Source organism: Lemur catta, chromosome 3 (genome assembly GCF_020740605.2).
Source record: "Lemur catta isolate mLemCat1 chromosome 3, mLemCat1.pri, whole genome shotgun sequence".
Classification (NCBI taxonomy): Eukaryota; Metazoa; Chordata; class Mammalia; order Primates; family Lemuridae; genus Lemur; species Lemur catta.
The window spans coordinates 110611429-110628440 of record NC_059130.1 but is presented as its reverse complement, the minus strand read 5'-3'; the positions used below and the strand labels follow the sequence as shown (position 1 = coordinate 110628440).

The following is a 17012-nucleotide window of genomic DNA, read 5'->3' as shown; positions in this document are numbered from 1 at the left end:
GCCTTGATTTTACTGCTGTCATACAAAACTAAACTTGACGTGGCTGTTGGGCTGTTATTTACAGTTTATTTCTCTCTCTGCTGCACTGGTTAAAAGGACACTGTCAAGGTATTTTTTTTTCATAATTTTTCAAATCATTTTCCTCACTGTTTACAATAACCCATTAAAAGCTTGAAACTTAAATCTTTTCCTTTCAAAGATCCTCTCCATCATACATTCACACTGGTTTGTTGTTGTAGAGTTGCACCTATATGTTGGGCTGGTGCCATTTGAGTTTTTGTTGTTGAAAGCGCATGTAAAACATCAGTTTTTTTGTGGGGGGTGTGGGTGGACTAAAGGGGAAAGTGTAGTGAATCAAGTGGGCTGCTCAGCAAACAGAGGGAAGAAACAAAAGGTCAAATTTGGTCCCTCTAACCTTGACAGTGTCCCTTTAAATATTTCTCTACCACACACCCTGGACCCCAGTTACTGAGCCTGAGTGCTGCATACTTTTTCAGAATGAACTTCCCTATCTGACTGGCACCCTAGCTGCAAAGATTAAAGCTTGTCTGAAGCAAGCCATCCAGTGGACACTGGAAGAGCTTTAATCTGTTCCATTTGCACACTTGGGTATTGGCACATTCTGCCTTATCATAGAGGCATATGTGATCGAATCCCTCTTGCTGCTATGGCATCCTCTTGCCAGGCGTTTTAGAAGCCACATGTAGAAATGTCACCTTTCTGTACTCCAGGAAAAGAAGTCATGCACATTGCATCTGTGATCAATTAAGATCTCATAACTACCTAGAATTCTTGTTGAAATGTAATTGTTTCCTTTTTGAAAAGAGCACCAAATTTAGACTTCTAGAATCATCTTTTGTAGCATCATTGCAGGAATCGTACTAGAAATAACACGTTTCTGAGCAAAATTTTAGCATTGTTTGAGATGCTCTTTTACATTACCATTACATATCACATCAGTGAGGAAAGGTAACTGATGAGAAATAAATGAGATTCCTGACAAAGTCTCTTCCATTAGTTCTCATAGCTGTGTAATAAAAACAAGTAGGATGTCACCGAGAGCTCTTTTTTTGGCTATAGAGTTGAATGGATAGGTCAGATATTTTTGATCCACCAAGTCTGAGGTATCATCCTGATATATAAATGGCACCAAGTATCCAAAGCCTCATTCTCTGCCTTATTTCTCAACACAAACCAGAATAATCTTAGAGATTTAGATTTTCTTTAGGCTAAGGGTGATTATCTAATTCATAAAGATATCCTGATCTCTCCCTTGTGTAATCTTTTAGAATCTGACGCTTCAAATATGGTTTTGATTAAATCAGTTATGGCATCAGTCATGTTTACAGTTCCAAAGGAGAGTTGCAATCCTCTCCCCTTCTTTTTTGCTTCAGATTACCCTTCTTGCCAGATTCTCTTTACCACACGATGGCTCATAGAGTTAATTGTGTGATCAGTGAAGGAGTGGCTAGTGCTTGGAAATCTCTGTTTAGTTGGGAAGGGCAAAAACTAAGGAGTTTCAATAAGAGATGGAGTCTTAGTGTGATGATTTTGTCAACAGTTACCTCTCATTGTAAAAGGTCATTCCTCCGCAATCTCAGTGATTACTAGAGCTTACCTTCATGTTTTGTTTTTGTTACCAATTTTGGGTTCCCTGTAAAGTGAAATCTCATATTTTGAATCCCGTTTCCCAGCTTATGGCAGAGGCTTGCCTTAGACGTGCTTTTTTCCTTCTCTCACTGCTGCCATGAATTCAGCAATGGGTTTGCAGATACAGTTCACTTTGGGGCTGAATCAAGCAGAGGAGATGCGTGTCGACTAAGTGATGCTGTCGATAGGCAGGGACACAGCCCGGCCCAGGAGCCTGGTCTTGCAGCTTCGTGACCTGTTCTGCACTCTGTTCCCCCTTCATCCACAATAGTGGGGAGCCAGAGCTCTGGTCCTTCAGTTACTCACAGTCTCTCTGGGAGCTTTGGATATTCAACTCTGAGCTTACTGGTGCCATAAAACATTCCTACTCTGCAAAAGAGTAAAGGTGCTAGTGTGTTCTTATCAACTGGCCATGAAATTCGCTTCTCTTCCCTACTCCCGCCTGAAATTCTGTCATCTTTGAGGGGAAGCAGACACCTTGGGCTTCTTATTTTCCCATCCTGTCCTTATTCTGAAGGGTCCTCAGGTGTGTTGACATGGTTTTTGTTCTCTGGGACTTTTCTAGCGTGTCGTTTGCATGTCAGCCCAGCTCAGCTCAGTGCATGTCAGCTCAGTGCCCCTTGTGCTCCATGTGACTTCAGTTAGCACCAGTGTATAAATCTTGTGGCTGTTAATAGAGGTAGAGTCCTAGCTCTGAGGGCAAATGTGGGAGAAGAGGGAAATATCAGGGCCAAAACATTTCATATCTCATTTAAATGGATTTGACCACTTCATAGAAAAGAAAAATTGAATCATTATCCTCAAAGGTTTCCCCTTTGAGATACATATTTTGACCTTTGTAAACTATAGAGCATTTGTGTTTTCATGGATGGTTATCTTTAGTCTTATAAGGACCAACTCTGCTATACTTCGAATTTTCAGGTTCCTAAAGAGAAAGATGAAATGGTAGAGCAAGAGTTTAACCGGTTGCTAGAAGCTACATCTTACCTTAGTCATCAACTAGACTTCAATGTCCTCAATAATAAGCCTGTGTCTCTTGGCCAGGCATTGGAAGTTGTCATTCAGTAAGTACTTTGACACTGCTTATTGTACAGTGAATTCCATGTAAAGATTTGCTATCTATGTTTTTAAGTTTTTAGCAAGTCTTATTTGAGCTAGTTTTCACTTATTTTCATGTGAAAACATTAAATCCACAAGTAAAAGAAGCATTTAAAATAATTACATGATCCTTAAGGCCTTTCTCAGTTCTAAAATTTTTGCCTTTTATGGTATTGTATGTATTTAACGTAGCCTAGAAAATAATTTGCCCCCAGTCAACTTTCTTGTTCCTAAGGATTAGAGATTTCAGTGGGCTTGACGCCCTTGAGTGTTTTAGATGGATGCCTGTCTCGTGCTGCAGAGCTGACTATGTGGCCGGGTTATACATATTGTCTCTCTTAGGTTACAAGAGAAGCACGTCAAAGACGAGCAGATTGAACACTGGAAGAAGATAGTGAAAACTCAGGAAGAATTGAAAGAACTTCTTAATAAGGTAAAATTCTGTATTTTTTTCATAGCTGAGGAAGCTTTGATGGGGGTGGGAATCTTTTAATTTGGAAATTTAAAAAGCATTTCTGGGTTTTTTTCTGTATGGAAGAGAAGGTCTGCATAGTTAGAACTCGTTCTTAAGAAAACAATGACTAGGCCGGGCACGGTGGCTCACGCCTGTAATCCTAGCACTCTGGGAGGCCAAGGCGGGTGGATCGCTGGAGGTCAGGAGTTTGAGTCCAGCCTCAGCAAGAGTGAGACCCCGTCTCTACTAAAAAAAATAGAAAGAAATTATCTGGCCAACTAAAATATATACAGAAAAAAAAAAAATTAGCTGGGCATGGTGGCGCATGCCTGTAGTCCCAGCTACTCGGGAGGCTGAGGCAGTAGAATCGCTTAAGCCCAGGAGTTTGAGGTTGTTGTGAGCTAGGCTGACGCCACGGCACTCACTCTAGCCAGGGCAACAAAGTGACACTCTGTCTCAAAAAAACAAAAAAAAAATGACTAGTGAAAGGCATTGTTTTACCCGTCAGTCTTTCAGTCTAGGAATACTGATAAGTTGTTGCCAGGGGAAATAGATTCTTCCTCTGTATCGGTTCCCTTTAGCCTTCCCTTTAGCCTTCCCAAACGTGTCCCAGTGCCCTTGGCTGAATTTTAGGATTAGCAGGAGATCAGCCGTACTGGGGCCAGGTTCCCATTGATACAGACCAACAAATCAGCAGCGAGTTCATTGTATTATTTCTCCCGAGGTGCCAATATCCTCTACCTGCCTTCTCCAGCTGTGTGTCTGTTGAGGGCTCTTCTCTTCCTTCCAGAGCCCCAGGCTTTAGAGCATTAACTCACCATTTGTTTCTCCTCATCCTGCCAGCTGCAAACATAACATTAGCTTAGGGAGCAGACAGCGCAGGGCAAAGGGGGTGGGCAGGTGGTTATAATGCAGACTCTGGGTGTGTGTGCACCTTGTGACTGGCCTCTTGCCTCACTTTCCCTGTGCTTCATTTCTTTAGCCTGTCAGATGAAGAGAGCTCCAGCGCACCTTCTTCATGGGTTGTAGTAGGGATGGACTGGGAAGAGTGGCTTGAGGACTGCCAGCTGTCAGCTTACCTGTGGGGCCCAGTCTCAGGCTTCAACTATCACCCTAGTTTGTGTAGCATCAGAAACCTGAAAAAAGTAACATTAGGATGATTCCTTAAGATTCTTTATGTGGTGATTTAGCCTTTTTGATTTAAAAAAACAAATCATGACAGTTTGTTCCCAAAATAAGTTTAAGTTAAATTGGTGGTAGTTTGTTTTTCTTAGAAATTAAATTTATTTTAATACTGGAGGATTTGGCCGGGCGCGGTGGCTCACGCCTGTAATCCTAGCACTCTGGGAGGCCGAGGCAGGTGGATCGCTCGAGGTCAGGAGTTCGAGACCAGCCTGAGCAAGAGCGAGACCCCGTCTCTACTAAAAATAGAAAGAAATTATCTGGCCAACTAAAATATATATAGAAAAAATTAGCCGGGCATGGTGGCGCACGCCCGTAGTCCCAGCTGCTGGGGAGGCTGAGGCAGTAGGATCGCTTGAGCCCAGGAGTTTGCTATGAGCTAGGCTGACGCCACGGCACTCACTCTAGCCTGGGCAACAAAGCGAGACTCTGTCTGAAAAGAAAAAAAAAAAAAATACTGGAGGATTTTTTTGTTTGTTTTTAATGGACACTCCTTGTCTTCTCCTTAGTTTTACAAGACAGAGCTAGTCTGTGTTATCTGATAGTGTTGTGATACCTCTGTGTTAAGCCCTATAGGATTTTTTTCCCTGTTTCCCAAGTGGCGTGATATAGATTAGAACAGGTATTTAAGAATTCCAAGGATGGGCAGTGCACCCGTTTTGGTGTGATAGCTGTTTAAGAGAAGAGCCAAACCCAAGGGTACTTGTCATTTGAGGATGAATTATATTGCTTTCTGAAATGGTAAATTTATACTTTTCCCTCTTAGATGGTAAATTTGAAAGAGAAAATTAAAGAACTCCATCAACAATACAAAGAAGCATCTGAAGTAAAGCCACCCAGAGATATTACTGCTGAGTTCTTAGTGAAAAGCAAACACAGGGATCTGACCGCCCTTTGCAAGGTGTAGTATATATACATGCCTAACTGGTTTGACCTGGAATCCTAAGAAACAGTACAGATCTGGGGAATTGAGGAAAGAAAGAGCCACTAGTCAGTCACAAGTGCCTATAGCATGAAGAAAGAGGTTTTGACACATAAGGGGCCGTAGGGACTTAATGGGTTAGTTTGGTTTGAGATCTGTTTTGCAGAATTTCATCACTTTAGCTTGCTTAAATCTCAGTTTAGCTTTCTGAGTGCCTATCTTATTTGTAGGGACATGGTAAATGGGCAGGAAATGGTAGTTGCTATTATTTTTTTTTGTAACTTTGTAGCACCTTAGTTTATTTCCTTTATTTTCTCCTGCATGTTTCCCCTCTCCTTACTCCCCCAATGTTACTCTAGGTCCACAGTTGTAGCTTGTTTCCAAGAACAAAAATCCCTGAGCCCTAACCCCAGCCTTAAATTGAGCCACACTTCCTATACATGATCTGAACAAGAAATATGATCCACACCTTATACCTTGTGGTATAAAAAAACTAGGTAGATATCTGATACTTAAGGATAAATCATTCACTTAATTTTATCAGGAATATGATGAATTAGCTGAAACACAAGGAAAGCTAGAAGAAAAACTTCAAGAATTAGAAGCCAATCCCCCAAGGTAAGGAAAACACATAAATGTCCAGAGTGATAGCTTTTACTGTTCTTTCTGTGTCAGATTAAGGAGGAAAGTTATAAAGCACAATGGGCTTTTATTTATAGTCAGAGGATTTTGAATTATGTAATGAATGGAAAATGTCTGAACATATGACTACTTCTAAGGTTTCTGATTAAATCCCATACTCTTGTATTTCAATGTCTGAGAGTGTTGTAGGTACCTAAACAGATTGTTTTTGAAGAGATAGCCCTTCTCCATAAGATCCAGTATTTGGATGAAGATGTAGTAAATGGAAATTGTCTTATTTGAGTGGGGTAGAAGGTACTGTTGCTTTAAATTTCCATAATTCTGGGGACTAGGAACTTTTATACTTCATTTCCATTTGACAGTGAACGCTGATCAGATAAAGTCTGTGCTTTATTTAAGATGATAAGACAACTTTTTTTTTTTTTACAACTAATAAGCTTTTATGATGCAAGGTGACTTAGTATGAAAAAATCTCTTTTTTTCAGACATATGAGGCTTAACTATAATTTGTTCTATGTAGTGGGCTTGGCACTGCTTTAGGCACCAGAGATAAAGGGGTTACTAGAACAGATAAGATCCCGCTTTTTTTACATATAATTTCTTCACATAAGGCACATTCCCAGCTTAGGTTCCAACACAGTTATTGAGATGACCCATGTTAGCTCATTGAGAATAGTAGTTATGCCTTTTAATAAACCTGTGCTCCCCTTGTTCTTCTTCTGCAGTGATGTGTATCTCTCATCAAGAGACAGACAAATACTTGATTGGCATTTTGCAAATCTTGAATTTGCTAATGCCACTCCTCTTTCTACCCTCTCCCTTAAACATTGGGATCAGGTAAATTTCTTTTATCATTTTTGTCGCATGTGTCTTTGACAGGGCTCCTAAGAGAAACTGTTAATTTTGTGTATGTTTTTAAATAGCTTTAGTAAGAGGTATCATTTACATACAGTGAAATTCTCTCGTTTTAAGTGAACAGTTTGATGATTTGCCAGACTAAGTCATGTGCCACCACCACAATCAAGATCCAGAACATTTTGATCATCCTGAAAAGTTCTGTCTTGCCCTTTTGCAGTTAATCTCTCATCCTCTGGCTCCTGCCCCTAAGCAACCACTGATTTGCTTTCTGTCACTATAAATTTGCCTATTCTACAATTTCATATAAATTGAATCATACAGTACATAGCCTTTTGTGTATATGTCTTATTTTACTTAGCATAACGTTTTTGATATTCATCTTTATTGTTTCATATGTCAGTAGTTCCTTTTTATTATTTAGTAATAAATTACATTGTATGGGTAGACCACACATTGTTTATCCATCCATTCACTGGTGCGTTGATGCACATTTGGGTTGTTTCCCTTTTTTGATTATTAATGAGTGAAGCTGCTTATTTATGAATGTTCATGTCTTTCTCTTCGGTAAATACCTAGGAGTGGAATTGCTGAGTATTACAGAAAGATTTCCAAATTGTCTTCCCACCAGCAATGTATGAAAGTTCCATTTGTTCTAAGTCCTCACCAACACTTGGAAATGCCAGTTTTTAAAATGTTAGCCATTCTAATGGATATGGTAGTATTTGTATTCCCTGATGACTAGTGGCAGTAGAGCATCTCTTCATGTGCTTATTATAAGCCATTCATATGTCTTTGGTGAAATGTCTGCTCAGGTCTTTTGCCCATTTAAAAAGCCTGGTTGTCTGTCTTCATGTTGAGTTGTAAGAGTTTATTCTTTAAGTTCTATGCAGAAGTCCTTTGTCAGATTTGTTTCTACAGATATTTTCTTCTAGTCTGTAGCTTGTCTTTTCATTTTCTAAATGATATGTCTCAAAGAGCAAAAGTTTTTAATTTTACGAAGTCCTGTTTATAAACTTCAGGCTTTGTGCATTTTATACCCTCAATAATTTGTCTTGGCTGGGCGCGGTGGCTCATGCCTGTAATCTTAGCACTCTGGGAGGCCGAAGCACGTGGATTGTTTGAGCTCAGGAATTTGAGACCAGCTTGAGCAAGATGGAGACCCTGTCTGTACTAAACAAAAAATAGAAATTAGCTGGACAACTAAAAATATATAGAAAAGATTAGCTGGGCATGGTGGCACATGCCTGTAGTCCCAGCTACTTGGGAGGCTGAGACAGAAGGAACGCTTGAACCCAGGAGTTTGAGGTTGCTGTGAGCGAGGCTGACACCACGGCACTCTAGCCCCGACAACGGAGGTGAGACTCTGTCTCAAAAAAAAAAAAATAAAAATAATTAAAAATAATTTGTCTCACTTAAGATCACAAAGATTTTCTCCTATATTTTCTTCCAGAAGTTTTGTGGGTTTAACTCTTAGGTTTAGGTCTACAATCCATTTTGAGTTAATTTTGGGGTACAGTGAGAGGTGAGGAAAGGGTTCATATTTTTCAGTATGGTTATGTAATTATTCTAGCACTATCCTTTTCTTCATTTGTCTTGGCACCTTTGTTGAAAATGAGTTGGCCACGTAAGTGTGTTTATGGTCGCTGCTTTCTGTTCATTTGTCTGTCCATCATACTATCTTGATTACTATTGCTTTATAGTCAGTCTTGAAATCAGGTAGTGTAAGTTCTCCAACTTTGTTCTTTTTTAAAATTGTTTTGGCTATTTTAGGTCTTCTGTGTTTCCGTAAAAATTTTAGAATCAGCCTATCAGTTTCTATTAAAAAAAAACCTTCTGGGATTTGGATTAGAAGTGCATTGAATCCCTAGATCAACTTAGGGTGAATTGCTATCTTAACAGTATTGAGTCTTCTAATCCTTGAATATAGTATACTTTTTCTCCATTAGATTTTCTAATTTAACTTAGCGATGTTTTATAGATCTCAGTGGACAGGGTTTACCCGTCTTTTGTTAAATTTAAGTGTGATTTGCTTTTAACTTGGTGAGAAATCACAGGGCTTCTTCGATATTAAATGGACCAATCTCTAAATCCGAGACTTTGGCCACAGTTAAGACTGTATGGAAGTAAACATTATATTTTTACTTACATATTTTAGTTTTCATTACACATTTTCCTAGAAAAATCATTTTGACTTCTTAATCTTTAGGTTATAACCAGGTAGTCTTTAGTATAATTACAGTAAGGGTCAGACTTGTTAGTGGAAAAAATCGTGCAGAATTACCAGTTCCGTTATGGTTTTTCAAGTAAATCTGAAGGCCCTTTTAGTCATTGATTTATCACTTGAAGTGTCAGTATGTGTCTGTTTGTGATGTTATTACATTTTGAATGTGAGTGATTTTAACTAATCTTTATGGGGAGCCAGATGTGTCAGTCATGAAGTAGCAATAGTTTTGCTGCCAGTCCAATATTTATCTAATTCCTAAAGAATTATGTTTTCCCCAAGAATTTCATGGAATTAGAAATATTACATAATATAAAAGTTTCTCTATATAGAAAAATTTTCAGTAAATTCAAAGAAATAAGATCATTTTGGGGGATTCTTAACTTCCAGGCCAAATCTTGACTTCTTTACTATATGGATTATCTTGGGCCACTCTTTGTAATCCTAGATTGCCTTTATCTAGTTTGATTGACTTTACTTTTGGAAGTCTTTCTCAACTTTAAAAACTGTAAATTTAAGGAATAAAAACTGGTTTTGCACTTGGGTAAAAGAAAATGTAATTAGGACAGTGAATCTGATATCCTACAAATCTGTATTGCATTCAAAAGCCAAATAAATAAACTTTAACAGCATCTAATCATGAATTCCTGGATCATTGCTTTCCCCTATCTGTGCCTCCCCCGTGGATGGTCAGGACTTGGTGGTACAAGACTATGGTAATACAAACTAGGGAAAAAAGAAACTTCCCCAATCTCACTGCCCAAAGATTAAGGGCATTTTGGTGTTTTTTCTTTTTCTTTCAGTTTCCTTTGGCAGCTATGGCCTAAGACTGAGTGTTCTTTAATTTCTGCCTTAAAATATTGACTGTTTGTGTAAGCTTGTGTTTTTCAGCATTGTCCTATAGAATTTGGTACAGATGGTATAGATTAGATTAAGAAAATGTTGGAAACATGTCCTTTTCTCTCCTCTTTAGGATGATGACTTTGAGTTTACTGGCAGCCACCTGACAGTGAGGAATGGCTACTCATGTGTGCCTGTGGCTTTAGCAGAAGGCCTAGACATTAAACTAAACACAGCAGTGCGACAGGTTCGCTACACAGCTTCAGGTACGTCACTGCTCTGCAGGTAGTAGCATTCCTCTCCTAAAACAGGACTGATCTTTTGTTCAGATGACCTACAGCAAGAATATTAGGTACATTTCCTAATAAAATGTTTTATATACTATGATTCTTGGATAAAAATTTGCATTTACAGATAGTTTAGCCCATAAAATCTTTGGTGGTTCTAACCTCCCTCATTTTATGAACCAGAAAATTGAGGCAGGTTTTAGAGTTTCCGATTTGTGCACGAACTAGTTTGGTATTACCAGTTGAGTATTCCTAATCCAAAAATCTGTAATCTGAAATGCCCCTCCAGGGAGCATTTCCTTTGAGCGCCATGTCAGTGCTCAAAAAGTTTTAGATTTTGGTGAGCCAGTGAGTTTGCATCTAATTTTGCTGAGTATTTGTAGATACCGGGACTTTGGCTCCTGGGCTCCAGTGGGCCCTACCCCTTATATTTCACTGTCTGCATCTTGGTCTTTGGATCCATTCTGGCTTTTCCTATTCCGGTGGGCTAATTTGCTCAGGCTAGTTCTGGAGCAGTCCTGCTAGTAAGTTGACTTCAAGGATGGAGTTGCCCTGTGATTCCTGTGAGGACTCAACATTGTTGGTTTCAGAGTACATTGAATGCAAAGTGCAGAAAACGGCTGCATCCTGCACTCCTTAGGGGAACTCGTCACCTGTCTCTCTGAAGACCTTTGTGTGACTGCCTGGGCATGAGAAGTGGAGGTGTAGCTACCAGTCTTACCCTTCGTGGCCCCTTTCCTAGAGTTGCTGAGATCACCTGCAGCCACTGAAAGTTTTCCATCAGAGGCGGCTTCTAGCTGATAGTGTTGGGAAGATCCATAACCTTTAGTCTTTTGCAGTCAGATGGAGAACAGTGACAGTAGCTGTTGTCATTTCCCCTAGTTCTACAGCCACAGAAAATGGGCATATACTGAGCTCTCATACTTACTTTGAGCTGTTTATATATATATTTTTAAAAATTATATAAATAGGCAGTCATTAAAAAAGGAAAAATGATGTTAACTTTAGTGCCCTTTCTGAGGTCAACTTTGAGCTCATTCATATTCTGACAAGCTGAGTGAGCATCACAGTGTGTCCTCACGAATAGCGTGCTCCACAGGTGTGGGCTGCGTCCCTGAGATCTGCACCGCAGTCTCTTGGTTCTTAGCAGCCACCCACAGTGGAAAGCCATTGGTTCTATTGGGACTGACATTTTACTCTTACTTGTGGTCTAAATTTACTCTGGTAAATGCTAAGGTCCTTTCATTGGTCCAGAAAGATCACCCAGTATATCAGGAGGGTAGTATGGGCTAACAATTAAGAACTCTGAAGTTCACAGTGAGGGTTTAAATCATTAAACCCTTAGATGAGTTGCTTCATCTCTACATCTGTTTTATTATGTGACACATGAAGATAATAAAAATAGATAATACAGACTTATAGTCAGAATTGAGAGCTATCTAGATCCTGTTGTGCACTCAAAGTTCAATCCCCTTACCAATACCGTCGTCATCACCAATAAATTCTTTTCCTACCAACCTCTGTAGGATGTGAAGTGATAGCTGTGAATACCCGCTCCACAAGTCAAACCTTTATTTATAAATGCGACGCAGTTCTCTGTACCCTTCCCCTGGGAGTGTTGAAGCAGCAGCCACCAGCTGTGCAGTTCGTGCCACCTCTTCCTGAGTGGAAAACGTCTGCAGTGCAGAGGATGGGATTTGGCAACCTTAACAAGGTAACTAGGTGTAGGCATCTTTCTCGGCACACCCAGCGTACACATATCGTCAGTGAGGAGAGGGCCGTGCACGTCTGTAGATTTGCCTGTGCCCTCAACTGTGACGTCAGGGCTGAGGCCTGTCAGTTCATTCCCTTCAGTGCTTAATTATAAACTGTTCATACAGACTTCCATCTTGGGGTCATTTTACAAACCCAGGCCTACAAAAAGAGGGCCATAAATGTTATCCTAAATAATACATTTATAATAGGGATTTCTGGGCTCAAATGAAAGTGGATTAGAAGAGACTTTAGTAAAGTCTTGAGGAAGAAGTACTTCCTGTTGATGTACAGCTGTGCTTAAAGCCGTATCATCTGAGCCCCATCACCAGCTCACGTGCTCACGTGCTCCTTTCTCATGGTAGGTGGTGTTGTGTTTTGACCGGGTGTTCTGGGATCCAAGTGTCAATTTGTTTGGGCATGTTGGCAGCACGACTGCCAGCAGGGGTGAGCTCTTCCTCTTCTGGAACCTTTATAAAGGTAAGTCTTCTAGTTTTAATCTTTTTCACATCCTTTTAGGAAAATTCTGGGTTTTCTCAAATGTATATGCCTTAATTTCTCTTTTCATTAACTCAACAAACAATTCCTGAAATACCTTCTAGGTACTGAAAATATGGGGAGGAAAAAAAAAAGCCTTCAGGGAGCTCACAGCCTAGTTGGGGGGTACAGTGAGGAGGCAGGCAGTCCCAAAACAGCACCAGGTAGAGTGACAGGCTGAAAGCCCAGGTTCCTGGAAAAAAAGAATTAACTCAGCCAGGAGGGACAGGTTCAGGGAGGCTTCCTGGAAGAGAAAATTTGTATTCCTCATTCTCAGACTGACTTGCTCCTGAATCTTTGAACACTTCCCTTAGAATGTATCTGTCAAACTCCTACCTCCTGTTAACTTATTTTTATTCTGTAATTGGACTACCCTTAACTCTATATAGACCTAAAGAAAGCATATTTATACCCTTTCCAAGGAAGGGCTGTAAAACAGTAAGACATCCTGCCACGCAGCAGGACCAAGAGGCATGGCCTTGACGACACAGACACATCAGTTGGCCAGCGTGGCGTCCGCCCTCACTTCTTTCCGTCACTCCTCACTGCCTCACAGTGAGCCGTCCTTCACACTCTGGGGCCTCTGACTCGGCGGAGCACGGCGTTTTCTGACACAGCTGAGTGTGCGTTCGCTTGCCCGTCCGGGCCACCAAGTCCTGTTGGTGCCCACTCAAAATCTCTCAAACCTGTTGACTTCTCTGCTGCTGCCCACCTCCCAGTCCAAGCCACTCTCTCCTCTTACCTGGGTGGGTACCAGTAGCTACTACAGATACTCCTGCTTCTCTTGGTGGCTTTCCATCGCTGGAAGAACATGTTCCCACTCCTTACCGTTGCCCTGAGGCCCCTCATAGTCTAGCCCCTCTCTGCGTCTTCGTCCATCCCCAGCCCCTCCACCGCGTTCCACTCGCCAGAGTCCAAGCGCACACGCTCACCCGCCCTCCGCGCCTGGAATGCACCGTGCTCTTTCCCACCTCAGCCTCTGCGTGTGCTGTGGTCTGAGCCTGGCTGCTTTTTTTTCCTTCTCTTCCTTCCCAACCTGGTGCACTACTTAGGCTTCAGGTTTCAGGTCTTGACCTGAATGTATTTCAGAGAGGCTTTGCAGGACACACATACCCTTGTATGTGTTGACTTGTATTCTTTTCCCTGTATCCTGTGTGTTTCAGCATAGCTTTTATTTTTTTTATTTTTTTTTTTTTTGAGACAGAGTCTCACTTTGTTGCCCGGGCTAGAGTGAGTGCCGTGGCATCAGCCTAGCTCACAGCAACCTCAGACTCCTGGGCTTAAGCGATCCTACTGCCTCAGCCTCCCGAGTAGCTGGGACTACAGGCATGAGCCACCATGCCCGGCTAATTTTTTTGTATATATATTTTTAGTTGGCCAGATAATTTCTTTCTATTTTTAGTAGAGACGGGGTCTCACTCTTGCTCAGGCTGGTCTCGAACTCCTGACCTCGAACGATCCACCCGCCTCGGCCTCCCAGAGCTAGGATTACAGGCGTGAGCCACCGCGCCCGGCCCAGCATAGCTTTTATCACAGTCCATAATTCTCTGTGTAATTGTGTGTCTGTTGCTTTAATGGGCTGTATAGTCTAGTTCATATCCCCATCTTCCAGTACCGTGCCTACCACATAAGTCTGTTGCGTAAATAAATATTCACCAGCTGGGTGACTGAAGGCATTGATGGGCTTGGAGGGGCCTGGGATAGCTATAAGGGATGTCACCATCGTCGTGGAGCTACCTAAGGCATCAGGCCTAAGAATTCTGTGCCAGATATAGGGATACTTGTTAGTTTTCTTTCGGTAGCAAGGTTTGAGATGATACCTTCAGGACTGCTGTATTCTGCGAAGTAGAAGCAGCGAAGTGCCCGCGAGTCACACGTGCCTCGCTGTAGTCTGCCAGCTCCCTTCTAGCTGATTTTTGAGGATAGGTTCAGTTTACTGTTTCAGAAACGGAACTTGTCTCTAGCATCTGAGGGATGCTCCACCTCTCCTGTCATCACATTTCATAGCACCAGGAATAAAGTGGGGCCTGACAAGGAAGTTCTTAAGAAAAGTCTGTAGGAAACCCCTGGAATTGTCCTTTTTGTTTCCCCAGCTCCAATATTGTTGGCACTAGTGGCAGGAGAAGCTGCTGGTATTATGGAAAACATAAGCGATGATGTGATTGTTGGCCGATGCCTGGCCATTCTGAAAGGGATTTTTGGTAGCAGCGCAGTGCCCCAGGTAAGTAGGTGGGTGCGGCCCGTGGGATCTGGGGTTCAGACTAAACCAGGGTTTGATGCAGTTGTAGCATAGGTTCTCGGTCAAGTCAGTTTCAGCCAGAATTGAGAAGTGTGTGCTGGGTTTATATGAATCATTAATGTTTGGAGTTCACGCCCTTAAGTGTGGGGTTCAGAAAAGTCCCCCAGTACATTGGCTGGGGAACATGGAGGCTGTTAGCTACATTTCTCCTCTGCCTGAAGAGTCACCACCCCTGCCCTTTAGACAAAGTGGCCAGGTTACAGTGAGAACCCATCTCAAGGAAGTCTTCAGAGAATCTCCTCGTACTGTTTTCTGTTCTTTAGGCCCATTGACCTACTTGAACCCCTTATTCCTTTGAAGGAAGGCCTATTTAATACTTCATGTGAATTTACAGAACAGAATAAAGATCAAGTGCCATTTAGATCTCTGGATTCATAGACAAGAAGGCAACATGGAGGTTTCCTTGCTGTCTGAAGTCATTTTGCCTAGGTGTATTTCAAAGCAGAATATTCATCACTTGGCTCTCATGTCTCGTCTCTCTCTCCCTCCCTCTCTCTCACTTGCACAACCCCACCCACCACTGCTTTTCTGCCTTTTAGATGACTGGTTTTCCTTGGTGACTAGTAATGACTTTTGCTCATGGTTTCTCCTTTAGCCCAAGGAAACTGTGGTGTCTCGCTGGCGTGCTGATCCGTGGGCCCGGGGCTCCTACTCCTATGTAGCCGCAGGATCATCTGGCAATGACTACGACTTAATGGCTCAGCCAATCACTCCTGGCCCCTCGATTCCAGGTGCCCCACAGGTGAGAAACTGGCAAATTATCTGGGCTTATTTGGGAAAAGGCCAAGATCTCAGGGTAAAAATGATGTCACCTTCTTTTTTAGATTTTAATTGTTCTGTCTTTGGACCCTTTCATATAACCAAGAGCAGAGGAAAAGAGATGAGCAGTATTATTTGTGTCAGATTTCTCATATTTTGGCTTTGTAAATCTAGGCAGTCTATATTCAAAATGGAAGAGTCCTGAATATAAGTCAGTAACTTTTTTCCTTATTTAGTATTTCCTCTAAAAAGCAAAACCATTTTTAATTGCAACTCATTTTGTAGTGGCTCATGGGATTGTTGCAGGGTCTCAATCACTAGGGGCTTCCAGGGCATGCCCCTGAGGAATGACCTTGGGTCCTCCTCTAGACCTTTATGCCAGACGCTGCTCCAGAGAGCAGTAAGGGTTCCTCATGTACATGCTCTGCGCTGCAGAGGAGTTAAGCTCCCCCAGTAATTACTGCTAGAATTGAGATCAGTAAATTGATAAGAACAGATGCCTTAATAAACATCACTCTAGAACTAGAGCTGGCCTGAGTTTTGTTCCCTTTCTGCTTCTGTCAGTTCTAGGAAAATGCTTGCTGATGAGGGAGACTTTGGAAGAATGATGAACAGTAGTTGGGATGGAGGGGATCAGCCTTCAAAGGTCAATGAGAATTTGCAAGTTCAAATACAACAAAAATAAAGGCGTAGTTGTAACCTGCTGATTTTCTTTTTCCCCTGAAATAGCCAATTCCACGACTCTTCTTTGCTGGAGAACATACAATCCGTAACTACCCAGCCACGGTCCATGGTGCTCTACTGAGTGGACTGCGAGAAGCCGGAAGGATTGCGGACCAGTTCTTGGGGGCCATGTATACCCTGCCTCGACAGGCCACACCAGGTGTCCCTGCACAGCAGTCCCCAAGCATGTGAAATAGATGCATCCTAAGGGAAGAGGCCCACGTGTGTGTTTTTTGCTATCTAAGCAAAGTTCTTCTAGCAATACTAGATTCCACGGAGAAAATCCCGTCTTGGAGTCTGGGCTCATGCTGAGCTGACGGAGCTCCTGATGTGACAAGGGAGGTTGCTTCGAGTGACTTAGAACATAAGGAGGAACTTGTCCATTGGTTTGGAATTGTGTTCTTCATAAAGACTGAGGCAAGCAAGCAAGTCTATGAAGTAACATCTTAGTCTCTTGGTATGTGGTGGTTTTTTTATATTTTGAGAATAAAACTTCATATAAAATTAGTCTTCTCTTTGTTTCCCTTTTGTGGGTTGGAGTCCCATATAAGACAGGAGTGTTACTCCTTTGGAAATGCCAGTTTTACTCTATAGCAATAATAATACATGTATTTTCTCCCCATTGAATTAAGGAGGACGTTTATAGAGGAGGAGAATGGTTTGGTCAGAAGATAAGGTTGAGGGGTCCCCTGGAAGCAGTGAATGTACTGGTCAGTGAGGCTGGACTTCCCCACTGGACTGTGCGGTGGTGGTGTGCCAGCCAGCAGCATGGATATTAGGATACGCGG

General features: G+C 41.8%; 1 protein-coding gene across 2 annotated transcripts in view; it reads left to right on the top strand.

Annotated features, from left to right (window-relative positions):
- KDM1A (lysine demethylase 1A) overlaps positions 1-16731 on the top strand; it is a 60030-nt gene extending 43299 nt beyond the window's left edge. For both annotated transcript variants that reach the window (XM_045546065.1, XM_045546064.1), the window contains 11 exons: positions 2572-2714; positions 3091-3181; positions 5151-5285; positions 5851-5924; positions 6674-6785; positions 10001-10133; positions 11681-11868; positions 12272-12386; positions 14537-14664; positions 15338-15484; positions 16231-16731. In XM_045546065.1, coding sequence (XP_045402021.1) covers positions 2572-2714; positions 3091-3181; positions 5151-5285; positions 5851-5924; positions 6674-6785; positions 10001-10133; positions 11681-11868; positions 12272-12386; positions 14537-14664; positions 15338-15484; positions 16231-16416 — 1452 coding nt within the window. In that variant the 3' untranslated portion in view covers positions 16417-16731. The remainder of the gene's footprint in view (positions 1-2571; positions 2715-3090; positions 3182-5150; positions 5286-5850; positions 5925-6673; positions 6786-10000; positions 10134-11680; positions 11869-12271; positions 12387-14536; positions 14665-15337; positions 15485-16230) is intronic.
- Positions 16732-17012: the final 281 nt, after the last annotated feature.